General features: G+C 38.8%; 3 protein-coding genes across 9 annotated transcripts; 2 read left to right on the forward strand and 1 right to left on the reverse strand.

Moving 5' to 3' along the window:
* Window positions 1–4,756: 4,756 nt before the first annotated feature.
* LOC120766188 lies at window positions 4,757–7,918 on the reverse strand. The gene is made up of 5 exons (XM_040091543.1): window positions 7,825–7,918; window positions 6,071–7,765; window positions 5,942–6,010; window positions 5,687–5,869; window positions 4,757–5,616 (listed from the first exon to the last, which is right to left on the reverse strand). The coding sequence occupies exons 1-5, from the start codon at window positions 7,832–7,834 to the stop codon at window positions 4,910–4,912; spliced, it is 2,664 nt and encodes an 887-aa protein (XP_039947477.1). The 5' UTR covers window positions 7,835–7,918; the 3' UTR covers window positions 4,757–4,909.
* A 916-nt stretch (window positions 7,919–8,834) lies between these two features.
* On the forward strand, window positions 8,835–14,176 carry LOC120775864 (ankyrin repeat and sterile alpha motif domain-containing protein 1B). 6 transcript variants are annotated; one of them, XM_040106269.1, is made up of 13 exons: window positions 8,835–8,963; window positions 9,311–9,465; window positions 9,532–9,769; window positions 9,854–10,403; window positions 10,469–10,649; window positions 11,581–11,758; window positions 11,798–11,918; window positions 11,972–12,344; window positions 12,438–12,772; window positions 12,849–13,255; window positions 13,317–13,553; window positions 13,616–13,747; window positions 13,808–14,175. In XM_040106269.1, exons 2-13 carry the CDS (start codon window positions 9,359–9,361, stop codon window positions 13,937–13,939), a joined length of 2,991 nt encoding a protein of 996 aa, XP_039962203.1. In that variant the 5' UTR covers window positions 8,835–8,963; window positions 9,311–9,358; the 3' UTR covers window positions 13,940–14,175. The 6 variants fall into 6 exon arrangements, with proteins under 6 accessions (XP_039962203.1, XP_039962194.1, XP_039962171.1 ...); XM_040106260.1 differs by having other exon boundaries at window positions 10,481–10,649; window positions 11,581–11,918; window positions 13,808–14,176; XM_040106237.1 differs by having other exon boundaries at window positions 11,581–11,918.
* A 383-nt stretch (window positions 14,177–14,559) lies between these two features.
* Window positions 14,560–19,876, forward strand: LOC120778059 (prolyl 3-hydroxylase sudestada1). Of its 2 annotated transcripts, XM_040109753.1 has the most exons (8): window positions 14,562–14,736; window positions 17,769–17,859; window positions 17,935–18,074; window positions 18,144–18,341; window positions 18,405–18,599; window positions 18,673–19,148; window positions 19,207–19,348; window positions 19,410–19,876. In XM_040109753.1, the coding sequence occupies exons 1-8, from the start codon at window positions 14,685–14,687 to the stop codon at window positions 19,730–19,732; spliced, it is 1,617 nt and encodes a 538-aa protein (XP_039965687.1). In that variant the 5' UTR covers window positions 14,562–14,684; the 3' UTR covers window positions 19,733–19,876. The 2 variants fall into 2 exon arrangements, with proteins under 2 accessions (XP_039965679.1, XP_039965687.1); XM_040109745.1 differs by lacking the exons at window positions 17,769–17,859; window positions 17,935–18,074; window positions 18,144–18,341; ... (2 more) ...; window positions 19,207–19,348; window positions 19,410–19,876 and adding an exon at window positions 15,029–16,852 and having other exon boundaries at window positions 14,560–14,736.
* Window positions 19,877–26,027: the final 6,151 nt, after the last annotated feature.

The raw sequence follows: 26,027 nt of genomic DNA on the forward strand, positions 1-26,027 counted from the left end.
AACTTCTCTGAAGACTTATCCAACCTTCTTCGTATAGAATATATAAATATTTCCCGAAAGTTTGTTCGCTCAATTTTTATTGGATGTTTAAATATTTAATGCATTGCTATTTGGCAGTTGCCGAGGCTTAATACTCGAATGTTGCGTATACGCAATGCTACCTCAACACATTGTAATGTCAGAGACCGTAAAATACACTGTTATAAGTTCTATAGTAATGCTCTGAAAAAGGGGGGTCTCTCATCCGAGACAGTTGAAAATCTTTCATTGGGGGGGGCTTTTTACGTGGCGGGTCCCAAACCCAGCACACAACCCTATGTAGGGGATGTTTCGCCTTCTCACTTTAGCTCGCCTTCGAACGGATGTTCTTAGGCTACCCAGAGGATACTTGGTCAAAGATCGGAAGTTGTGAGCTGCTTAAGCCATGTGTAAAAGAATCGTTTCTGGCCACTCCCAAGTGAATGGCGATCAGAGAACTTTCCTCACTTGCGTGAACTTCTACACATGACTCCATCCTCCTTCTTCTTCGGACTGAGTAGGCAATTGAAAAGTAAAGTCCTCTCTCGACGAACAAAAGCCAAACTCTATAAGTCGCTCATAATTCCCGTCCTGCTATATGGTGCAGAGGCGATGAAAGCAACCGATGAGTCGACCTTACGAGTTTTCGAGAGAAGAGTTCTGCGAAAGATTTATGGTCCTTTGCGCATTGGCCACGGCGAATATCGCATTCGATGGAATGATGAGCTGTACGAGATATACGACGACATTCATAGTTCAGCGAATTAAAAGACAGCGGCTACGCTGGGTAGGTCAGGTTGTCCGGCTGGACGAAAACACTCCAGCTCTGAAAGTATTCGACGGAGTACCCGCCGGAGGAAGCAGATGAAGAAGAAGACCTCCACTCCGTTGGAAGGACCAAGTGGAGAAGAACCTGGCTTCACTTGGAATATCCAATTGGCGCCTCGTAGCGAAAAAAAGAAATGACTGGCGCGCTGTTGTTAACTCGGCTATAATCGCGTAAGCGGTGTCCACGCCAATTAAGAAGAAGAATGCTCTGAAAATGTATTATAGGCCGATTTTTTATTATATTTTATTTATGCTAAATAACTTATGAACCCTAAAAAATTTCGCCTTAAAAATCGCTGACTCGAAACCGCTTTTGGACCTAAAGTTGTTCAGAATTATCAGTAGAAGATTTCACGCATACGCGATTTTTTCGTTCTTTTGGCGCCCTTTAAATCGACCCGCCCTAATGTATATACATAAATACAACGCTGGTACTTGCATATAAATAGGTATGTAGATATATAATTATATATGTACATATATGTGTCATTCCCGCAATCTTCTAACTTCAGCTGAAATAAAACAATAAACTCAAGTAGCTGCCGGTCTCAACATCTTTACTTCTGTTTCTTCTTACGCTTTTCGTCTCCACCGTGTCATTACCGTTTCACCATTTAGTATGCGTGGCGGCAAGTCGACGCGGCGTTGTCATGTTTAATGCGGCATTAAATTAAAAATTGAAAATTACTGCTGCATTGCAGTTGCTGCGAGACCCAGCAATGGAAGTTGGTCATGATTGCATGGTGCAGAAGAATTCTCTTTTGGTTTCAACTTCCTGACAGTTAACGGCTTAAATTCGCCAATTACTGACGCAGTACGGCTTTTTTCTCATTTCTCTTTTCTTCAGGAACTTTTATTCTTATTTTTCTCTTCTTCAGGAAAATTCTTCAGTCGCACATGAAAGATCACACATCACTTCTTGATTATACCAAAATAAAATTTAAGGCCCGTGAAGTATGGTTCGTTAAATCGGGAGACCTGTAAAAAGAGGATCGACACACTTGGTATCCCTGCAAAACTAATAAGGATGTGTAAATTGACGTTGGGCAATACCACAAGCGACCCCTCCGAGCCGTTCGATACCAAACGACATTTCAGACAAGACGACTCCCTATATACGACTTCATAAATCTTTTCTAAATAGAGAAGGTACAATCTTCTACATCATTCGCACAATCTCGCCGTTAGTTCTGCTTACCCAAAGTTGGACCAAGAAACGAAGCAAATGGGTCTGTTAGTCAACGAGGCCAAGATGGAATATCGTCTGTCATCAAACAAGCAGTCGTCGCACTGGTGACTTGACTCCCACGTCACTGTTGACAGTCATAACTACGAAGTCGTACATAGTTTCGTCTATCTTGGAACCCACAACAACGTCAGCCACGAAATCCAACGCAGAATAGCTCTTGCCAATAGGTGCTACTTCGTACTGAGTAGGGAATTGAGAAGAACAACCGTCTCTCGACGAACAAATACCAAATTCTACAAGTCACTCATCATCTTCGTCCTGCTATATGATACAGAGGCACGGACGATGACAACATTTGATGAGTCGACGTTACGAGTTTTCGAAAGAAAGTTTCTGCGGACGATTTATGGTCCTTCGCGCATTGACAACAGCGAATACCGCAGTCGCTGGAACGATAAGCTGTAGCTGTTCAGCGAATTAAGAGACATCGGCTTCGCTGGCTAGGTCATGTCGTCTGAATGGATGAAAACCCTCCAGCTTTGAGAGTATTCGACGCAGTACCCGCCAGGGGAAGCAGATGAAGAGGAAGACCTCTACTCTGTTGGAAGGACCAGGTGGAGACGGACCTGCCTACGCTTAGAACCTGCAATTGGCGCCAAACAGCGAAAAGGAAATACGACTAGCGTGCTGTTGTAAAATTAAATTTCTTCTTAATTTTTATAATTTTAACCGAAACGAGAACCCTTCAGAGCCTAACATGCACAAAACTCTTCATACACATTTACAAATGCAAAAACAATACGTTTCTGCATGACTGAACATGTGAGCAGTAATTATTAGCCCAAGGTCACAGGGCTGCTGCATTGCGCTGCATTGTTATTGTACGAGCAAAGGAAAACGAGAAACCGCATAATTTCTCAACACTGCAGCAAACGCAATGCAACAACAACAATATCAAGAAAAGCAATTTCAAGTTGCCGAACGCACAAGCAAATGAGAATCGCCACTATGCACTCGTTTACTTCCGTTAACAATAAAGCCTGCGCTGCCGAATGTACTCGTATGTCGGTTGAGTGAAGAACGAATTTTAACTGTAATTGCGCGATTAGCACGCAGCAAGCGGAGCAGCGAACGCACTCATGTGTCCGCCCACGCAGAGGCAAAACAAAAATATTTCCAGCAGAGCATCAAACCTTATGGGAATGGGAACAAGCTCATCTATACAAGGTATAAACACATGTACATACTATGTCTTTGAATACTCGTAGTACATGAGCCCGCCCGCTCACAAACACACTGGCGCCCCACACGCATTGTCAGCCAAAACCACAAATTGTCAGAGCTTTCACACAACGAGACGGGGGTTCGCAGCGTGACCGAAGCTTAACGCACCGCAGCCCTTGTGGGTGTATAAGAAGGATGTGTGCAGGCGGAGGACATTCTTGAGAGGTCCAAATTGCAAGCGGTGCTATGAAAAGTAGGTTACAAGCAACGCAGCATTCCGCCCAGAGATCCGACGCGCTTAACGCATTTGATGTAAAAGTTGAATTTTTCATTCGAGAAATATTGACCGCTTGCTAAGATAATGCAAATGATGCGAGATGAGACGGTCGTTACTGTATTTTTACCGCCTGTTGTTGTGGGTTTGTGCTTAATGTAAACAAAAGTCACGTGCTGACTTTATGAGTGCAGAAGGATTGTGCGCAAGCGCGGATAAATGTGTGACTGAGAGTAATGACAAAGAGAGAAAGTTGTATGCCGGCGTAAGAGCTTGAAGGATTCAATGAGAGCGCAGTCTAATTGAGAGAAAGTATTTAAGTCAAAAATATACTTCAAATAAGCTCTTTAGTAAAACAAATTTTAAAAGTGGAGTATTTGTGCTCTTATCTACCTGAGATGCGCTCTATTTAAACCTCTTTAAATGTAGTATGTAAGCCAGGAGTACATCGAATAGCTTAGATAAAGTTTATTTACGCTCTTTAAGTACGTCTAAAAATATGTCAGTGTCTTGTTGCCTGCCTTCATCGGACAGCCACGGAATCACCACATCTTCAATTCCATATTTTATAATCCCGTTAAATTGCGGCATTTACATATGATAAACACTGAATAAACGATTGCTCTGATTACCGAAACTGTCACACATAACTGTACGTTCCATTCCTGCGGCAACCGTTTCTACGACCCTTGAACAACTTCGTTCAATATCTATGAAGTAGATTGATATCTTATTTATCCAAAGTAGACGATGACATACCAAAGTCCCAGCATGGCACTAATAACCTCTTGTGTATGTATGTCTGCATGTCTCGCAAAACCCATTCACTTAACACACTTTCGTTCCGGTTACATAGACCTGACTGTCAAAGGAACGCGGTCCGACCTCGTTGTTGTTGTTATAGCGACGGAATTATGCCGACAAGAAAGTCCTTGGCCGGATAAAAATCCGAGTCCGCTCCGGTTACGTAGACCCGACTATCGTGGCAACAGGGTCCAACCCCGAAACATCCTGTTCTTTTAGACTTACCACTAAGTGACTTCGATGATAGTTAATTTTACATTTTCACCCTAACAGGCCCTACATTATCGCTACAACAACCGCAGTGTGATCTACGTCACCGGGCCTAGATTCGGTGTAACCACCAAAATAACAATAAAGAAACTAATTGTTAGTCATACAACAACAAGTATGTATTGAACACTCAAATTTAATGCAAATCATTTTGACTTCAAATATGTCAAACATATAAATATATTTTTATTAATTCACATGGAAATTGGCTAATGAGCCCGAGAAGTTTACACTAAACAATATATAAAACTAAGAAAACCAGTATAAGTAAATGGAAAAAAAATATATACTTGTTTGATGCTTCAATGTTCCATGTTCTGGCGATGCGCCATTTGCAGTTCAAAGCGACGATTTGAACGCACGCCTCTTATAAGTTGGCCGAATTTCTTTTCCGCCGTGCCAGGAGTGGTGCGCGAGTTGGCAGCGCGTCCCTTAAACATATCCATGTGACGTTGACGGCGCGAAGCCATTTTCTCATCAACTGACATTGTTGGAGCGAATTTTGTGTTTGCGTTCATGGCATTTGGTTTCGTCACCGCGGCAGTGGTAATTTGCACGGCGGCCGCGTTTGCCGATTTTGCATTGTTGGCATGCGTTTCAAGTGCCGTTGATAGGTTGAAAGCGGGTCGCGCCGCCTGTCGTGGCTGTGTCGGTTTCAGCGCATTCTTGGCAGGCGTCATTTGCTTATTTTTGTTGTTGACAACAGTTATAGTGTGCGGCTTAATGATACCCAAGCGTGGATTTGGTAGTTTTACTTCACGGTTTTCTTTGTGTGTTGTTTCAGCTGCAACCAATGGTTTGCAAACACCAATACGTGGCAAAGGCAACTTAGAATCGTGAAGTTCTTTGTGTGATGTGTCAAATGTTTTATGCATAGATGTGTTATTAATTCCTGAAAATGTTGAATTCACGGCTGTGTGTAAGTTAATACGCTTCACTGCTTTAGATTTATCCGGATTCGTAGCCGTGGTAGTGGCTTGGTGAGTTTTTATTGGTTTTTGTGCACTAGCTAATGAAAAGAGCCGCCATTTTATATAAATATTTCATAATTCATTCATTACAAGTTTTGGACAACTTACCAATACGATCCTTTGAGGCCGAATTCGTAAGTATTTTAGCGCGTTCTGCCTTACGATTCACGTGATCGACTAAATTTTCCATTTTCTCGAAATTTTTCTGATGAATAGCTGCGAAATTTGGTAATTTTGTACGTGTTGGTTTGACCTTTTGTGGCGTCACCCCCATTTTACTCGGAGTTTGTGCTAGAAAATATGTAAAATATGTTTTTATTTGCAAAGCTACAAAAATTATTTTACTTCGAAATAATAACTTACTTCGATATTTTGACTTATTTATCATTGCCTCATCAAAGGACATAGAACGTTTACGGCGTTGGGTTATAACTGAAAGTTATTAAAATATTTTGTATTGTAACTGGCGCTGCAATGTATATTATTACTTACAAGTTTCAGTAGTTGCCGTTTTTAAGTCGGTATTTTTCTTTACACTCTGGATCATACGTACGTCCACATCTTCCAAAATAACAGTCTGATTAGCAGGGCTGTAAAATGTAACATTTTTGCGTTTACTATCGGCTTCAGCGGCTCCAATGCATACAGAAAATGAACGCTTCCTAATGCTACGCAAAACAATTTCTTTCGGTTCCATTCTGGAAATTTCTACAGTAATAGGTGGTTCATCAGCCGTCCACTTTTCGTTGCCGTCATCTTCCGTGCTTGAAACATCAGCAATTTTCTTGTAGGGTGTAGGCATACGTTTTGCAGTCTTTGAGTATCTTTTCGGTGTACAACCATCATTCTGAGGAATGGTTACATTTAATTTCTGGTCTACTCCCTCATCGGTGGTCAGAATAATGCGAGGTGTTTTACGTGGTGGCGACGTTGAACTTTCATCATCCGAAAGTTGTAACGGCTGCATTTCTTCCTCTTCATCCTCTGCTACATCCGTATTTATCATAATGCAATCGCTAGCATTGGAATTATCATCATTGTATGTAAGAAATTGGATATCTGTGTCGGCGCTTTCTGCAATTTTAGATATTTTGCACTCCTTTTCTCCAGGCAGTTGTATATCTTCATTTAAAGCGTTTTCTTCAGTTAATGGATTAAGTCCCAAATCGGAAATATCCAAGTTATTACTTTTCAAGTAAGTTCCAAAGTTATCTGGATTTTTTTCTTCTCTAACTTCTATTACACACCCTTTTAATTTTTTTTGGAAAATACTTTCTTTCGGAACGATACTTTCTTTCCCGTTCTCTTCATTACTGTTATTTTTTTCATTGTCGTTAACTTTTATATTAATTACGACCTCCTCATCATGATGTTCTTCCTCATCACATTCTTTTTTGTTTGAAACATCTTCAGCTTCAGATTTGATAATATCAATATTGCTAATGTATTTTTCTTCCTTATTTTTTATTGCTTCTTTTTCATTTTTTTCCATATTGGTAACGTCTTTTTCTTCCTTATTTGTAATTGCTTCCTTTTCAGTTTCTTCAATATTACCGATTTTTGTCCAATCGCTTTCTCCATCATTACTGACAAATTCCTCCTGAATGTCTGCTTTATTAATATTTTCGTCCTTTGATTGAATCAACTCATCATTTTGTAAATTTTCTGCTTTAACTGATTCCGTGTGATCTTCATTTTCATTTGGATTCATTAACTTGGGTTTATTTTTATCTCCCACAGTTTTACGGCTCTTTCGACTTCGCTTCTGTGACACACGACCCACCTTCGCGGGTGTCCATCTCGGTTGTGGCTCTTCCGTATTAGTCTCCTCCCCTTCCATATCGTTTTCAACTTCTTCTACCACCTTTGATGTCGATCTCAGTTGACGTTTACAAGTCACAATGTCTTCATATTCTTGTACGGGTTTAACGCTTTTGCGTGTACTACGTCTAGGAGTATGCGCATTAGATTTTACATCGCCGAGCGATACAATTTGTTCAGTATGTTTGTTTGACCTTGGTGTTACCGGAACTTCATTTTCCTTTGCAATATCCATTTCCATGTCGCTATCGTCTTCTTGCGACATTATCAGCTCTACCTCCTTCTCCAAATCTTCGGGACGGTTGCGACGTGAGGATCTTCGATATTGGGGCTTGGATGAGCCCGCGGCTTTGGATTCCTGTAACGCTGCAATTATGAAAGCATTTAAACGAATTATGGAGCTTATTATTTTTCATAGCACTTACAGACACTCATTTTATTTTATATTCTGTAGAAAATACGTTGAAATACACAAAAATTACAAACTTATTTAGATTCTTCTTTTCAAGCTGAAATTGAATACAGTTTGCTACCGATTGTTTTCAAATTTGCTGAATTCATTTTCATTCGGAATTCAGCAGCCACCAATTAGAAACACAAGAAGCTGCCAACTCTATGGCAGGGATGAAAAATAAGGCAATATTACGATTCTTTCGGCGGTATTTGTCATGACATGTAAAGAAAAACAAAATAAGAGTGAATTGTTTATAAAATTGTGGAACTTTAAAGTGATATATCTCGAAAACTATGAGTCTGAGGACGGTATATGAGTATACATTTTTTAATCCTGAGGACCTCCTCTATCCATTCGTACCATCAAATCGCGGCGCCGAAAGAATCGTAAACGTGCCAAAAATAATGAATTCTTAGTGAACATAAAAGGCTTAGAAATTTAAAGATGCCAAAAACACTTTTCCAGAATGTGTGGAAAAGCTAAATACTCTCAAGTGTATGCAGTCAAGAAATAGGTTTGATTATTTAATATGTATGGACTTTAGAAATATATATTTCAAACGATTAGCAATAGGTATCTACTTTGCCTCTGTTAAAAATTTCGAGTCAACAAATTTTGCAGACAAATAGTTTTATATATAAATACGAGTATAAATATTTTTATAGTGCTCATAATGGTCATATATAAAATCTTAGTCATAAAAAAAGTATAAAATGAATAACAAAAGAAACGGTGAAGTTCAAAGGTTTTTATTACGTTGATCGAATCCTCTTTGGTTAGGTAAGTTCTAAATATAATCAATATAGCATACTAATAGGAATTTGCCCTTATATGAAAAAAATTTTATTATGTTGTCTTGGCAACCCTAGTGTGCTTTTGCGCTGAATTCATTCCACGACGATTTTCATTTCAATAGGATGCCACTTAATTTAAGCATGCTTTATGTTGAACAAGTATTTTAGCATTGTGTAGTCTGGTAACTCTACAAGTGGTTTAGAAATTAGAACGGCCCAAAAATTGCACTAGTGGTTTTTGGGCAGAGAAATTTAATTTTCATTAATGGAATTACGTGCAAATAATGTGAGAAATATGAATTGGTGTTCTTAATTGGTAATTAAATGAAAATATTAAAGTTTTCGTTAGTTAAATTAAAGTGATGAATGTGTGTTAGTTATAATTAAAACTACATGGAGCATTCTGCAAAGACCTTGAACATAAAGTAAACAAATCTCAGCATAGATAAGAGCACAAAGCTATTTTCTAATTAAATAGCTACATTAGGTCACTTCTTTAAGGAATACATAAATTTCAAATATGTGAAAAATGAGTAAATCGTGTGCATATTTTTCGCGAGAAATTTAATTTCGTACTAGTAGCTAAAGATATCAGATAATTAGAACGATAAGCATCTTACGTGCGTGATTAGTCATAACTTGTAATTATTTTAATTTTTTTAGCAAACTTTACAATATTCGTAATCTCCATCAACTTTGCGGCGTGTTGCAATGGGCAAAGATCAAGAACTGTTGGAAGCGGCACGCATCGGAAATATTGCTGTTGTAGGCAAAATACTTGAGCAGATTTCGAAACGTAACAGCGGGCCTTTCTCAAGGTTTATTAAAATAAACAAATTTTATTGCGTGTGAGTTTGTTATAAACTTATCTTTTAATTATTTAGTTTTCGGCGAAGCCCATGCATCAATAGCCAAGATGTTAATGGCTACACGCCACTTCATCATGCTTGCTTAAATGGTCATGGCAATATAGTACGCCTTTTATTGGTCCATAATGCTGCCCCTGATATGCCGGATATACGCGGTTCAACACCTCTGTATTTGGCTGCTTGGGCGGGTCATGACGAGATTGTAAAACAGCTCTTGCTTCACACACCAAAAGCAGCAAATCCAAATGCACAGGTTAGTAGTGATTATCTCATTGTAATTTAAATACATACATATAAATATGTAAATCAACCTTATATAACTTACTATAATTTTCAGACTATCGACAATGAAACACCCTTGCACTGTGCAGCACAGCATGGACATAACACCGTTCTAGCCATTTTACTTGCCTATGGTGCTGATCCAACAGTTCGCAACAATAGTTTTCAGACGGCATTAGATCTTGCCGCACAATTCGGCCGTTTGCAGGCGGTACAAACATTAATACGCACACATCCCGAATTGTTAGCACCATATCGTTCATCTGGCAGCAAAACTCCTACAACTTCAACCATTGAATCTACACCGTACACGATTTCACCATCGACACATTTATTTACACATACTTGCTTGCATTTAGCTAGTCGTAACGGCCATAAAAAAGTTGTCGAAGCACTCTTAGCCGCTGGTGTCGATGTCAACATTATGACTAACTCGGGAACTGCCCTGCATGAGGCTGCACTTTGCGGTAAAAAAGCTGTGGTCAATGTACTGCTACAAGCCGGTGTTAATCCAAATGCTACCGATGGCTCAGGTCATACAGCACTAGATTTGCTCAAAGACTATCCACCACATGTCACTTACGAAATTGTATGCGCAATAAAAGGTAATTTTTTGTGGAGCAAGCTTATTCTTTATATTGAAGAAACAAAATTGCTAATTTTTGGTTAGATTTTTATAAAGACGCCTCGAATGGTACCCACTTTAAACCAATAAACGAGCTCAGTGACGGAGACGATCATGAGCGCAGTGACAGTTCCATCTCGCCAGTGCCAAATATAGCCTTTGAACGAGGGCAAAACGACGCAAAAGTCAGTGCTATTGCACACAAGGAATTTTTGATGCCAAAGACGTAAGACTGGGATCGAATGAATGGCTCATTTGTGTATTGTAATTCACACTCAGAATGCTCCATTTGACGCACCCATTGTCCACGATCATTATCATAAACGTGATACAGACTTGTCATTAAACAGCTACTCGTATCCTATCGCTTAAGATGCAACCCAGCACTAGAATCAATATTAGTATGATATTAACTATTGTGATTAGCGAAGCTTTATACTGTTTTTATTATTATTATTATTTACATACATATACATAATACCTACTTATAACTACCCTATCATGCATATAAATGGCAAGCATTTATTTAAAACTAACCAAAGTTCTGTATGTGTCTAGCATTGTAAAAATATATTATGCATTACTGTTTAACTAAAATCATCTGCAATTATTAAATGTACATACATATTTATTTATATATATAGATATATATATATTGCATCAACCCATTTCCGTTTCGTTGCTTGGTGATTCACACATTTCATTCAATCTAATCCACCTGTTGCGTTATAATCAAAAACCACAAACAAATTGGCTGTCTAACAGAAACTTCTGTAATTTGTAAGTGCCTCTCGTAAACTTGTAGTGAAAATTGTTGCAAAAATTCTTACAATTCTGCCTTTACATAATTATATACTTTATTATAGTTGTAGCAGTGAAATTGTATAAGCCACTTCATCGTTTCTTCTCATCCTGCTAATAATTTCTGATCTTATGCGTATAATTTGAATGTGTAATATACACATTTAAAGTATGTTTGTATATTCATGATACAAGGCTTTACGCGGCTTAAAGCTTACTACCACACGTGGTAAACGAACCACATTTATATTGTAGTTTTATTTATCTCATATACATTTATCCACGAATGAATGTATGTAATGAAAGAAACAAAAATCAACACTGCTTACGAGATGTTTTATTATATTCTCTTATAGTGTGAAACCAAATAGACTTTCTGTTTCGATGAGTTCTTTAGAACATACCAGCAAGCCTCAATCAAATTATTTACCAATGAAACCGATCCTTTGGCAAAACTCTCATACAGGCATCGCGCCTCCATTTTGCCAAAATGACCGCAATGTGCTGCCTCTATTTTCACCGGTAGAGAAACAGCGTTCTCTGTGGAGTGTTTCTAATTATCAACACCGCACACGTAGTCCAAGTAGCCCGAGTAGGTATGGTGGTCGTGCACAAATGTCACACAAAGCATACGAACATGTTTCTTTGGCCAGAAGCGGTTCAGTGCATAATCTCCACGGGCATAATACAAAACGTATGTCTACTTTTCTTTTCATTACAAATATTTCTTGACACTTATTTTAAAAGTATTCATATTAGGCGATATTAACGCCAACACCTGTACTCGTTGCGTGGATGAGTATGTAGAGATGACTGACCCCAATTCTTTTACACGCTCCTCACCAAATGTTGCAAGGGCAGCTAATTTGCAGATATCGCATTCTTCAAACACGAATTTGACTTCACAACAGCGTTCTGTCGATGGGTTTGTAAAAGTGACTAATTTGAACAATTTTACATGCTCCTCGAATAACACTACACCACCGAAAAAACCCATACCTAGCCCACGTTCCATAAGAACCAATGACTATGCCAATATTAATCATATTTTAACAACATCAAATTCAAGTATTAATTGCACGAATGCGGCGGAATCGTTATCACCAAGCATGCCGCAAATGTAAGTAAAACAACATCACTTATCACGGTGTTTTTTTTTTTTTATGTTACACGAGTTACACTGCATACTCACATAATGGAGTGTATATTACAGACCACAGGACCAAAGCCCACCACCGCAGCCATGCAAAGTATCGCCCGTGAAAGATGCGAACAATAATTGCCATAATATTAACGAGAAGAAACACTCGCCCACCCCCGATTTTCCGCCACCGACGGTTTTTCAAGCGGAACATACCATACTCGAATTTATGAGACCTAATAGCACTCATAGCAAGCGTAAATCATTGGGCCTGAAGCAACAACCACACCCAGATTTGGAATCCTTCATTATGGACGCTATAAATCAATTTGAGCTACCTGATTCTCCAGTGAGTTCTCGTGTTTCGGATTGTGTGGAGGAGTTTGTGGGTGATGCACCTTTTGCTGGTTAGTTTCAATATATTTCTGCAAAATATGCCACCAACTGTAAAATTAAACATTATTTAATTTCTTCGCAATATAGGACTTTTTAAAGGTTCTACTTTGAATTTGGCAATGGATGGTAAAGAAGATGGCTTTTCCGTTCACCGCGCATCTAGTGGCCTACGCTCACCGAGTTTGGTCCGCTCAATAAAGCCACTACCACCCAAAAGAAATATTGCTCAGTCGCAAAAAGCGGTTGATGCTGAAAATTTCAATGCTGCACAAGTGTGGGCAGAGATTGATACCATACTTGAAAGTATTGGCAATGAGGTCAATAAACAGTCGGAACAAATAAGCGAGCTCAATAAAACCAGCACCTTGAACAAGGAGTCATTGCAAATACGTAGACCAGCAGCTTTGTGTTTGGGTAGTAACGACGATTGTGCAAACAACTGGTGTCATTCTCCAAACACGCTTATATTCGGACAAATACTCTACACAGTATATGTATGTCGCTTATGATTTAACTGCACATATGAGTTTACAACAATTTGTGTTATTTTTAAAGTATCTAGGGTCCACAGTTATACGTGAATTGCACGGTACTACTTCCACACGAAAATCCATATTAAAATTTAAGCGAAATGCCACTCCACTGCCAGTGGTCAAGGAGAGGGAATCGAACTTAGTAAAGGATTGCAATAATTTAACCAAAATGCTCAAAGAGTCTAATCAGGATACGCGCCTAAAAGTTGGTCTTGCTGTGTCTTGTGGTGGTGTAAAGTTTTTGAACACCGACAATAGTGTAAGATTTCAAACATTACAGGTATACTTTGAACAAAAATTACTAATCACATATATTTCTAGTCCACCATTTGCACGCACGATATCGAAAACATCAATTGTGTGTGCCAGGATGCCGAGGACTTGCGGTATTTTGCTTATATTACTAAAGAAGAAGATATGCATTATTGTCATGTTTTTATGGTGGATAATTTGGTACGATACTCGTTCATAATTAAATACAATATTGCACTGTATTATTATTATTCATTTCAGGAGTTATCACATGAAATTATTTTGACATTGGGTGAGGCGTTTGAAGTTGCATATCAGTTGGCGCTAAGCAAAGAAGATGTCGCACCGATTTCTAATAATTCGAGGTCTATGGAAAATATTGCCGAGATATAGTTTGACCATAAACTAACTACTAACTTTAATTTCTAATTCAATTTAATTTTGTATTCAACCACTAGTCGTTGATTTTTAAATTTTCAAATTGTATTAATGAAGGTATTTAAAACCTACGCGGTTTTGTTTATCGCATTTTCCACGATTCTTGCAAAATCGTGACGTTGCATTACGATTTTTGTTAATTTTGAATGTTTTAATACAAACTTGTTATTTATGAAAACAAATTGTATTTTATTTAATATATGGACATGTATATAAAACTTTGAAAGCTCCTACAACTGAAGGGTTCGCAAATGACCGGATACGTATAATACATCCTGTGGATAATTTAAGCGAAAATATTTCGAATTTGACATAAAAAGCCCCATTTCTTCGGGCATTAGTGATGTGAAGTTAAAAATAACGCAACGCGACTCTGCAACAATTTTATTTCTTATTTTTTTTAGTTGTTGCTTAAAACTGACAAGATTAACATATATTATTAATACCTCTAATATATAGTATATTATATTAGACTATTTCAATAATAATTATTATTACACTTTTTCTCCTAAAAAATATATATTTTAAATTACGATGGCAACATCGATACTCTTGAATGTATTGCATCCCTGCTATTGTTTGACATACGGCATTTGCCGTCAGGTGTGAAAAATATATTTTCACATTATTCAAGAAATAACAATTTGTTTTATTTTGTGAATCTTGTTAAAAAGTAGTGTATTATCAGAAAAGCCAAAAAATGGAAAAATCTAGGGCAAAAGTTACGAGTGAGGATATTGCTGATGGAGAAGGTAAGCTGTTGTGAATTTGTATTAGTTGGATTTCTCCCATGTGCAGGGTGAGGCAGACAGGCCATTAGGCATGTCTTTTATTTACATGAAAATGTACGGGTGTCTTATGAATAAAGACCTAATATTACACACAGTTTGAAAGTTTGCAGTGTTCTCAGTTATTTTTATTAAGAAGCTGTTACAAGCAACAACGTAAAGAAAAATATTTTTAAGAAAATCATAGTTCTTGATAAGGTATGAGATTTGTAGTTTTCTAGTTAATACAATAAAATTCATTGTATTGCATTTGCAGTTGCTGGCGACAAAAATGATTGCTATACCACAGGATCTGCTAACGGTGAACCGAAATGCAAAGTTGCAAAGCTTAGCACAGAAGCAAACATCATAGCTGACCTAACACTTAATCACTCATACACAACACCGTCATTTACACAGCAACTAAAAGCAGAATGGAGTTCGCAAGAGAAACAAGACTTTCACGACCTAGCAACGGATGTAAAAGTTTTTAGAGATCCTTTTCAAGTTTGTCTGCTACCAGATCTACTACAAAATAAAATTACATGCCGACAACTTGTCGATGAAATGGTGCAAAAAGTTCAATGGTCTCGCAAACAAATGGATTTATACGAATTTTATCAAAGTGCGGATTTGTCCAATATGGCTACTTGTAAGTTATTAACAAGTTTCCTGCAAATGCTGCGACGCACTGTGAGACCCTGGCTAGAGGCATTGACAGGCTTAAAATTAGATTATGTATCTGCTTCTTGCTCTATGTACACCTGCGGAGATTACCTACTGGTGCACGATGACTTACTAAAGGACCGACAAATAGCTTTTATATACTATCTGTCACCTTGGGAAAATGTGGAACAGTGGCGTGAAGATCAAGGAGGTTGTTTAGAGCTTTTCAACAGTGATGATCATTGCTTCCCAGTATTCCCCGTAAAACGAAAAATATCACCTAAAAACAACCAATTTGCCTTTTTCAAAGTTGGCTCACGCTCATTTCATCAAGTTGGCGAAGTGACATCATTCGACTATCCACGTCTGACCATAAATGGTTGGTTTCATGGTGCATCCAATGATGACTTGATCTCTGACATAATGCGACCATTTGGAAAACAAGAATTCACATCACCAGTAAATAAGCTTTCGATTAATATAAATGAACTGTTAAACGAGGTATACTTAAAAGCTCAAACCAAAAAAAGCATACAAAAACGCATCGAAGACAATTCCGAGATTTGCTTATACGAATTTTTGAGGCGTGAAATTTTCGAACAAGCCTTAGAACAATTGTTGCACGACGACACCTTGAAATGGCGTCTGGAAGGACCAGCAAATGCGCATAATTATGAAGTGCTTGAACTTGATACGGCCAGTAAATCTATATCTCGTTTGATTTCACTATTTTCAAGTACCGAAATCTTTGCCTTACTACGTGACTACACCGATCTGGACTTGGCTGGACCGAACGCTATTAATCCCACATATAATCTGCAAATACAACGTTGGTCACACGGCAACTACACTGTTCTCGGTGACGGCGCCATATGTGAGGAGAACACACTGGACCTAATTTATTACCTCAACGCCAGTGAAGGCGCTGCTATTGTTACCTATCTCTCACCCGAAACGGATGAACCGCTACAAAAGCAACGAAATGAAGACTCAGATTTTGATGATATTGACTTCGACGAGGAAGATGATGACTCTGTACTTTTGACAATTACGCCAGTGGATAATGCGCTTAATATTGTATATCGCTGTGAAGGCACGACCAAATTCACCAAATACGTGTCGCGTAATACGCCACTGGAACGCGGGCCGGTCCATGTGATTTCTTGCAGTTATAAAGAATAGTGCGTGCTAACGTCCACGTCTCTTTTAGCAGCGCCACGCACAAATAACATTAATTTTATGTGTTACCAATATGATAACTGTATATTTTAGTTTACCACAAATTTTTTGTGTGCTGAGTCACATTCAAAAAAGGCAACCGAATAACGGTACACGAAAATTATAATGAAGCAAAGAAAACACAGTTTATACCTCCTATTAATTATTTTGTTGAAATAAAATTATTTAAAACAGAAAAAAAGAAATAAATATGTATTAGTTGTTCCAAATAATCAAGCAGTTTGTTTACAGTGTATAAATGAAGACAAAGAGATTTATTAATTTGGTGTAGAGTCCAACTGGGCTGCGATTTGCTCTATATTCAGGTAAGGGTCAGTTCAGTAACAAAAAAAAAGGAAAAAAATTATAACTGTTTACAACAAGTGCAGTGCTTAATTGAAAAACGGTCGTTGACTTTGCGGTTAGTTATACTCTAACTTAGTGAGAACAGTTATTTGCTTGAAAATTAATTAAAAATTTTTGCTATGTTACGAATGCACTTCGGTTGTTGTTGTTATAGCGGCAAAAACGTTCCTGCAGTAATTTCTGGAAATGGTGCCGAGTTGACAGTCCTTGGCCGAATATAAATCCGGGTCCGTTCCGGTTACTTAGACCCCATTGTCGTAGAAACGGAATAATACACTTCGGTCGCCAATATTAGTCAAACGCGAGTAGAAGACCAATTGATCCTACTATAAGCAAAATTCTGCCGCTACAACAACAAGGGATTTTAAACTGGTCAAGGATTGTCAACTCGGAATTGTGGAACATTTTCCATCTCTAAGGCAGCAAAGAACCATAATGTTACCGGCTGTGCAGCACTCTGAAAGAAACAATACGATGAAGCTTAGAAGACTCCAGTTGTAGACTTACTACTGGCTTACATACATACGTAGATTTGTTGTTGTTGTTTCCGTGGCATCAGAGACAGACCGTGACTAGCGTTACTTAGCCTTAAATGCCACCGATGAATAGATTGTGAAAATGTGATGAGAATTTAAGGAAGCAAAAACTAAAAAATAGCTTCTTAAGGCGGGCTTATCGATATCTTAGCGATATAAAAATTCTAACGTTACTTCACTGTTACTCTCAGAAACTAATTTGTTGACTAACATTTGTTTAATTTTTTTCAGATAAATACCGTCTCTTTGCCTCCATGGCCTTCATGATTGTGGTCATTATTGTTGGCGTGCCCATGTGGTGGAAGACAACAGAAGTATACAGGTAAATGAATTTCTATACATAAAACGTTGCATATTTATTACAACAACATACTTTCTTTCAAACGCTTAACGGTAGAGTGAGCTTACCATCAGCGGATATCATGAGTTTGAGCGACAAACCCATAGAAATTGGCACAAAGGTTGCCATATACACGTTTGAAAAGTCACGTGGTGAACTACTAGTCAAAGAGCTGACGGAAGCTTATGCCAGTAACGGTTTGTTTGTAAACCATTAATAAATGTCAAAGGTCAGTCTTATGTCAATATCTATTTTCTTAATTACAGAACTATGGCGTCCACAATTTGTGCAAATTGCGCCATTTGAGAAAGCGCTGCAAACCAAAACGCCAGCTGGTCTTGAGAATATATTGCTGAAGACGGAAGAAATTAAAGCTGGCGATTTTCTCTTCATTGAATGGCCAAAATTGCAAGAGGAAGTTTTGCTCACATCTGAGCGTTCCGCCTTGATACGCAGCGATACTTGTACGTTTTGTCCACAAATCCTAAGATTTTAGGTTATTTCATCCGTTTTTGCTTTAATTTCAGCTTCCACACGCATTAAGCAGGTCATAAATACACTTATTCTGCAAACTCATCGCATGCAACAGATACTTAACGCAAATCACCGAGAAGCGGTCAAGAGTGAAGCGCCACAGACGGAGTACGATGTGGTGGTGTCGATATTGAATCCACGTCCGGATATAATGAACGCCAAGTGGAATGTGCGCATGGCTGTGGAAAGTATGCTCCACAATTAAATTATTTTCTACAAAATATTAATTTGTGAACAATCTTTCCTATCATAACTTGTTAGCCTATATTGCACCCTTTCTTAATGAAGTGTCACAAATATCCAACTACACGCTCACCACACAATGGAAATATCAGCTGCCTTTTGAAGCCGATTTGAAACAGGTGCGCGATGCCTCAAAACTTGGACGCCACTACGCTTTGGGCGAGGCCGATTTGCCACACATAATTACGTCGATCGAAAAGAATCTCGGCGTTGGCATAACGGCCAAGCCGGCAATTAATTTAGTGGTTTATATAACACCGTGTGACATTGCGCCCGTACACATTTATAATCGTCAAAATAAGCAAGCCACACGCCAGAAGGTGGACTCATTCATTTCGCCTAAATGGGGTGGCATCATCATTGCCAATCCGCCCGCCGAGGCATGCTTCCACTATAACACTGCCCAACAGCCGGTCGAATTTTACGTGAACACCAATGATGTCATGCAAATCATGTTGTATCAGCTGCAAAAGTTGCTGGACATTAATGTGGAGGTAAGCTACCAACAACTAAAGCATATTTACGTATATATTAATGCAATTGCATTTTCAGTTCAACATAGACGGCGTTAAAACGGTGGCCTTGGAGCAGATAGCGCCACGTCGTTGGGAATATGAAGCTTATATACGCCGCAGCGTGGTTATGCACATCGCCACCGCGAGCAACACACTGCAGAGCCTCATTAAGCTACTAGGTAAGCGCACGCAACTCCTTAATTAAGCGAATTTTAAAAACCCTTACACTTTTGTTCACAGACAACATCAGTTATATTGTTATCAATGATGACGTGGGCGAGTCCATTAATGACGCGTACAAGAAGTTGCTTCTGGCTAAGCAGGCGCTTGCTGCGGGTAATCTGCTGGCTGCATCCGACTATGCTAGAACTGCCTTTGTCGCCTCGGAGCATGCGTTCTTCGATGCAAGTCTGCTGGCGCAATTATACTTTCCCGACGAACAAAAATATGCCATATACATTCCACTGTTCCTGCCCATTATGGTGCCGGTGATTACATCGTTCACCATGATACGCAAGCTGCTGACGAAATTACGTAATGCCAAAAAGCAGAAAGTCGCTTAATGTAACTGTAATTAATGCATACGTTTGTATGTATTACTTTTGTATGTCATTTAGCTATAAATTCATGGTAGTATTATTAATTTATCGACTGCAATGATTTTCTGATAACTGATCTGATTGAGTAAAAACATTTTCGTACGAAAATCGTGTCCCGTGGAATTTATTTGCTTCAAAAGAAGATTAAGTTGTATACACGTTTATATAGTGAGCCGCATGTTTCAAGACCGACGCCCGCTCGGAGCTGCACCTCTGGTAAACAGACGCTACCATTAGACTTCGACGAAACCACAAACAGAGGTGGCTAAGTTGAAGCTTCCTCCCAGCGACTCCAGGCTCCACGCGGGTTGGCTACGGCATCTTAAACGAGGGTTACTCAAGTTTCCAGGTTGCGCGGCGAAAACGCAAGAGTAGGAATTGGGAATAGCCCACGACTGTAACTGCTTATTCCGAAGCATGCGTACGTTCCGAGAACCTAACATCTACTCGAACAACTAAGATACGCGCCCTCTGTACTGCAAAGCACGCCAAGAGCTTGACAAGCTGGCCGAGAGAGGTAATGCTCAAAATTCTCGATGTCGATGGAGCGGACGTTCCATTGACCGATCATGAAGAAATTCTAACAGCAATTACTCATCTGACCCAGCAAAGCGACGGGGGCCGATGAATTGCCGGCAGAGTTATTCAAATACGGCGGTGAAGAGCTGATAAGGAGCATGTATCAATTCTTTTGTAGAATATAGTCGGATGAAAGCATGCCCGACGATTGGAATTTTAAAAGGTTCTATCGAGCGATAGAACATTGTGCCAAATCTTGGAAAATCTCCGTGAAAAGAGTATCGCCACACACCACCTCTTTGTCGATCGCTTTGTCTAAATTTGGCATTCCCGTAAAACTAATACGGCTATGTAAACTGACGTTGAGGAATACCAGAAGCTCCGTCAGGATTGGGATGGATGGTGCGGAGGAATGGACAATGTCATCATCTGATGAGTCGGCCTTAGGAAGGTCTGAGAGAAAGGATTTGCGGAAAATTAATGGTCCTTTCCCTATAAGCAACTGTTAGTATGGTAGTCGATGGAACGATAAGCCATTTGTGATATATGGCGACATTGACATAGTCCAGCAAATCAAGAGACAGCGGCTGCGCTGGCTACGTTGTTGTTGTAGTGTCTGTAGATCTCCATTACATTGGAGAGATCAGGTAGTGAAGGACTTGACTCGGCTATAACCGCATGAATGGTGATATTTCACGATCTTGGTGGCCAATCGACCGACCCAAAACGTGAATCCATTGATTGATATGATGTGTGGGAAGTGGCGCATGAAATAGCCGGTTATCATGGCGCGTTAACTGTCGCCATTGACGGTTACGTTCTCACAGGCATCATTTTTGAAAAAATATGGACCGATGATAACACCGGCCCACAAAACACACCAAACCGATGTTTTTTCCGAATGAAATGGCAGCTCATGAATCTCTTCAGGTTGCTTTTCATCCCAAATGTGGCATTTTTGCTTGTTTAAATGCACTTTAAGCCAGAAAAAGGCCTCATCGCTGAATAAAATTTAACTTGAAAATGTCGGATCTTCTTGGTACTTTTCGAAAGCCTTAGAGCGAAGCGATGTCGTGTGGGAAGTCTTTCCGTGATGAATTGCCAAAAAATAAGGAACCAAAGTAATATGACAGTTTGACACAATTCATTCGTGATCTGATCGAGAAAAGGCTATTGAAAAAAGTAGCTCTACTTGGGTGCCGAACTGAGTCTATTTAACTTTGACCGCGGTATAATCTTTCAGTTTTTGAGACATCAATCTGAAATTTTGTCCTTTTCTACCCAAGAAGCACCTCATTTTCATTTGTCTAACCGTCGATATCGGACAACTATAACCTATAGTTGCAATACAACCGACCGATCAAACTCAAGCCTTCGTAAGAGAAACCTTTTTATTTGATAAGGTATCTTAACAAAATTTGGCATAGACTACAAGTATTATCCAAGGCATCGGTACAATCTCTGGACATTAGCGGAATCTCTTTGCAAGTAAAGTAGAATAAGTCAATATAACTCTAGACCAGTAGATTATATTGAAATTTACAGAACTGAAGGTTTAAACTGCACGGACCAGCGCTTGAGAAATTCTTCACATGGAAGCCAGCTATAGACCCAATAACCATAACTTCACCATTTAAATAGGTATCTTCAGACATACATACATGCAAAATATACACCCTTTATAACTTTATGCATGTTATTTTCAAATCCACAACTCGCTTCTTCACAAAATTCGTAAAAAGACGATAATAAAAATATCTGTGTAAATTCATTTTTAATTGCAATAATTTATTTTTTATCTTTATTTTTGTTTCTGCGTATATGAAAACTTCGCTAATTATCACCTTAATTAGACGCACGCACCCACACTCGCGCAAACAAACATGCATACAATGTGTGAATTTCAAGTGTTTTTTCCCTCAACATTCATTCTGCTAAAAACACAACAACAGCAACATAATTCATCCTGCCCACTTGAAATTGGCGAAACGGCATTTAGCCATCATCGGCAAGCATTGACGCGCCACGCTGAGTCTTTGACAGCTTAACGATGCTTTGACGTTGTAGTTGTTGTTGCATTGCACATACAAAGCGCATAAAGTTCCGCTTTTCTGTCCGTGTGTGTGTGTTGGTGTGAGGTGCCATTTGATGTCAGGGCTATCAGCGATAAAAAATGCCACACTCTGCGCTCGACAAGCTGAGCGATCGATTGAAGATGCCACCAAAGCGAATAGCGCCGCGTTGATGGAGCCGAAGACGGCTAAGCGGCGGTGTGTCGAGGAAGCGTGGGAAAACTGCGAATCGCTCAGGTTGGCGCGCTGGTTTGTGGCCCTCCTCGCAATTATACGATTTCTATTTCGTGCCAACAATAACAATACTGAATAAGCAACAACAACAATCACATTGAGTAAAGTAAATAGCGAGTCAGCAATAGGAAAATGAAGAAGAGACCTGAAATTTAATACCAAATTATATTTTATGAATAATAAAAAAAATAATTATTAAAATGGAGAATTCCATTTATTTTTCATTCGCAAGAAAATTTTAATTATTTCTTGATCTCTGCAAATAAAGTAGAATAAGCTAATGGTCTTCTGGGCTGATAGATTATATTAAAGTCTACAGAGATAGGTTAAAGCCGAGAGGGAAACTTCGTACAACGCGTGGGAACCTTCTCACATGGATACCAGCTATAGACCCACTAAGCATAACTTTGACATTCAAATAGTTACCTTGTGATTTAAGAAAGGAACCAACAAGGGGTTTTCTATTTTCTGAAAAGCCCAACTGCTTCTAATCGAAAGCCAATGGACGATATAAACTATCTGGTCTAGATTATTGAAAAAAACATACACATTCTATGAAAGACCTTAAGTGGGTCTGTGTTCATACAAATACAAAAGATCTAGTTAAAAGTTCATACATTTTTTCGAATGGGTAAAGTAGTAGGGATAGATGAATATGTGAATAAGATTTTCAATTTCGGTTTCATCTATTAGGTAATTTCGATATCAAAGATGTTTCCAACTGTCAAAAATATCTATAAAATAATGGAAATTGATGAATCCTATCATGATGTAAGCCATTTTACGATAGCCCTGCAGGTAAACATTGTACAAAAACCCTTCGGAATTAAGTATATACAGAGGGCTGGATACGAACAAAAGCTCGACTTCATGCACTTAACTCATATCTGCAAATCGCAACAAAAACGACATTTCGGAAGTGGATGTGGTCACTGGTGAAACACTGAAAAAGTGATTCATGATTTTCTGACAATGTGAAGTGAAAACGATAATGATTGAATCGCGGTGAGCCGACGCAAACGTTGGTCCAGCTGATCGAAAGAGAATCATTTACTTAGTATGCATTGCCACTCTTAATTCGTACCAGTACTGTCAAGAAAAAGCGACAAGCTTCGGCAAGTATTTTGATGACTTTAATGAACCAAATATGTCCCAGTTTGATCGACCAATTTTTGCCATTTTTCCGCTAGAGGTATTATTCCATCAGTGTAAAAGTTTTCTAGTTTCTCGGCGAAAAATGCGACAAGTAATTTTCACAGGCTTCTCTTGAAGCCAACTTCACTCCATTAAAGGAGTTCTGCATTGACCGAATGGTCCAATGGTGCTAGGTCAAAGCTATATGGTGGATGCATCAAAACTTCCCAGCCAATCTCTCCCAGGCGAGTCATCAAAGGTGTGTGTGGTTAAGCGTTGTCCTGATGGAAGACGAAGCCCTTTCTGTTGATCAGTACTGGCCGTTGTTTTCAATTGCTTGCTTCAATCTCATCAGTTGCTGACAGTAAAATGTGAAATCGTTCGACCAGGCTGGAGCAGCTCATAGTGGATGATTCCTTTCCTTTCCAATCCCTCTAAACACCCAGCATATTCTTACGACGCGTCAATCCTGGCTTTGCGACCATTTGTTGAGCTTCACCACACTTGGACCATGATCTTTTTCGCACATTATCGTCGTATTTGATCCACTTTTCGTCTCTGTTACCACTCGCTTCAGAAATGGTTCGATTTCATTCGTTTCAGCGAAGAATCGCAGATGTTAATTCGGTCCATTAAATTTTCACAGACAATTCATGTGGTACCGAAACATCGAGCTTCTTTTTGTATCCAGCCTTTTTTAAATGGTTCAAAACCGTTTGATGATGAATGTTAAGTTCTTTAGCGATGTCATGGCTGCTTATGTGGCGGTTTTGGTCAATCTTTTCCATAATTTCATCGACTTTTTCATCGATAAGTCGACCAGAGTGAGGTGCATCTTTCACATCGAAATTTCCAGAACGGAAGCGAGCGAATCATTGTTGGGCTACACGAACTGATGCAGCATTGTCTCCGTAAACGTCACAATTTTCATTGGTGGCTTTCGTGACTTTCTTCACTTTTTTCTACAAAAATTTCTTCATTATTTTAACACATTTTTGAACAGCTGTAACTTATTTTCAACTTCTCCGAATTTATTTTTCTTTTCTTTTGGTTAAATGAAATGTAAAATCTCACCTTTCCAACACTATATGGTATGAAACAATCTATTAACAAAATACGAAAAAACTTTTTCGACTACCCAATATAATAGAAATTGTATTCCACCAGGCTATAGCCAAGACTCGCCAGAAGTTTCAGGAATTTGACTGGCAGTTGACTATATGTGCCTTTCTATGGCGAATAAATTTGCCGATGACAAATTCTATTCAAGATGAGCTTGTGAATATCGACCATTCCTATTTTTTGCCAATAGGAACGAGGCTTGCCATGAATGTGGCATATGGAATTTAAGTTACATGAATATAGCATAGTTTCAACCATTCCACCTCTCCTTACTTGTGTATTCGCTATTGTTTTGCTGATTCATTATGTCTTTGTACAACGCAGATTATGTTCATCTTGTTTCGAGTTTTGTCTTTACGGCATTTCTTTCTTTATTTTTACTTTGAATATTTCATTAAGCGATTGGACTTCCAGCTCCAAGGGCTCATCACTTGTAGTGGCACTCAACAATGCTGCTCTAGCATTTAACCAAATAATAACTTTATTTTTTATGTAATTGCTTTATTATTACTTTTATTTATTTACTATTGAGTAGCTGAACATTGGTTATAGCGAGGAGCGCGTGGGGTGAGGATCAGCAATGCGACCGCAAAACAAGGCTACCGAACTGCTGGCAAATAGTGGCAACTACACACAAATATGCTCTAACTGTAATTTATAACCTGTAAACTGAGTAGCTAGATATATTAGTTCGCAGCCAGACCCTCCATGCTGGCAGCAGTTTAGCCAGAAGCCTCGAGCGCGGCACTAACAGTGTCTAGTGTTGTTAGTGCCTTGTAGTGGTAAGTCTCGGATTTGGTTTGCCTTGACAAAGAGGCAATAAAAAATTTACTTCTGCAATTAAAAACCGGCGCAAATAATAACTGAAGCAATAAATTTCGATTGCAGAAGAAATACCTCAACATTATACCATAAATTTGTTTGTAAACGGAAGGTAAGGCAAGGCTTGTGAAAACACACAATGATTTTAATTAGTTTGTTGTGGAATTTTCATTCTGCTGTCAACAAGAAAGGCAAGCGCTGTAATATAATGGTCGACCTACAGATAAACTTTTGACATTTCTGTTTCAGTCAGCAGTGACCCTTTGACTTTGGAGTTCTTAGTCAAAATTACTCAATTTGAGTTGATATTATTTTCGTATAACACTCTTACATCTTTTATGTATATATTTTAGCGA

The sequence above is a fragment of the Bactrocera tryoni genome, chromosome 1, assembly GCF_016617805.1.
Source record: "Bactrocera tryoni isolate S06 chromosome 1, CSIRO_BtryS06_freeze2, whole genome shotgun sequence".
NCBI classification, from domain to species: domain Eukaryota; kingdom Metazoa; phylum Arthropoda; class Insecta; order Diptera; family Tephritidae; genus Bactrocera; species Bactrocera tryoni.

What these genes read in the sequence shown, in the direction of transcription:
- LOC120766188 (XM_040091543.1), bottom strand. An exon ending in AAATAAGTCAAAATATCGAA is followed by an intron (nt 5,870 to 5,941) that starts GTAAGTTATTAT and finishes CATATTTTCTAG; the next exon opens with CACAAACTCCGAGTAAAATG. An exon ending in GGCCTCAAAGGATCGTATTG is followed by an intron (nt 5,617 to 5,686) that starts GTAAGTTGTCCA and finishes TCTTTTCATTAG; the next exon opens with CTAGTGCACAAAAACCAATA.
- LOC120775864 (XM_040106237.1), top strand. Translation starts at nt 9,359, where the DNA reads ATGGGCAAAGATCAAGAACTGTTGGAAGCGGCACGCATCGGAAATATT. An exon ending in CCACGGGCATAATACAAAAC is followed by an intron (nt 11,919 to 11,971) that starts GTATGTCTACTT and finishes TTATTTTAAAAG; the next exon opens with TATTCATATTAGGCGATATT. An exon ending in TTTTTATGGTGGATAATTTG is followed by an intron (nt 13,748 to 13,807) that starts GTACGATACTCG and finishes TATTCATTTCAG; the next exon opens with GAGTTATCACATGAAATTAT.
- LOC120778059 (XM_040109745.1), top strand. Translation starts at nt 14,685, where the DNA reads ATGGAAAAATCTAGGGCAAAAGTTACGAGTGAGGATATTGCTGATGGA. An exon ending in GGATATTGCTGATGGAGAAG is followed by an intron (nt 14,737 to 15,028) that starts GTAAGCTGTTGT and finishes TTGCATTTGCAG; the next exon opens with TTGCTGGCGACAAAAATGAT.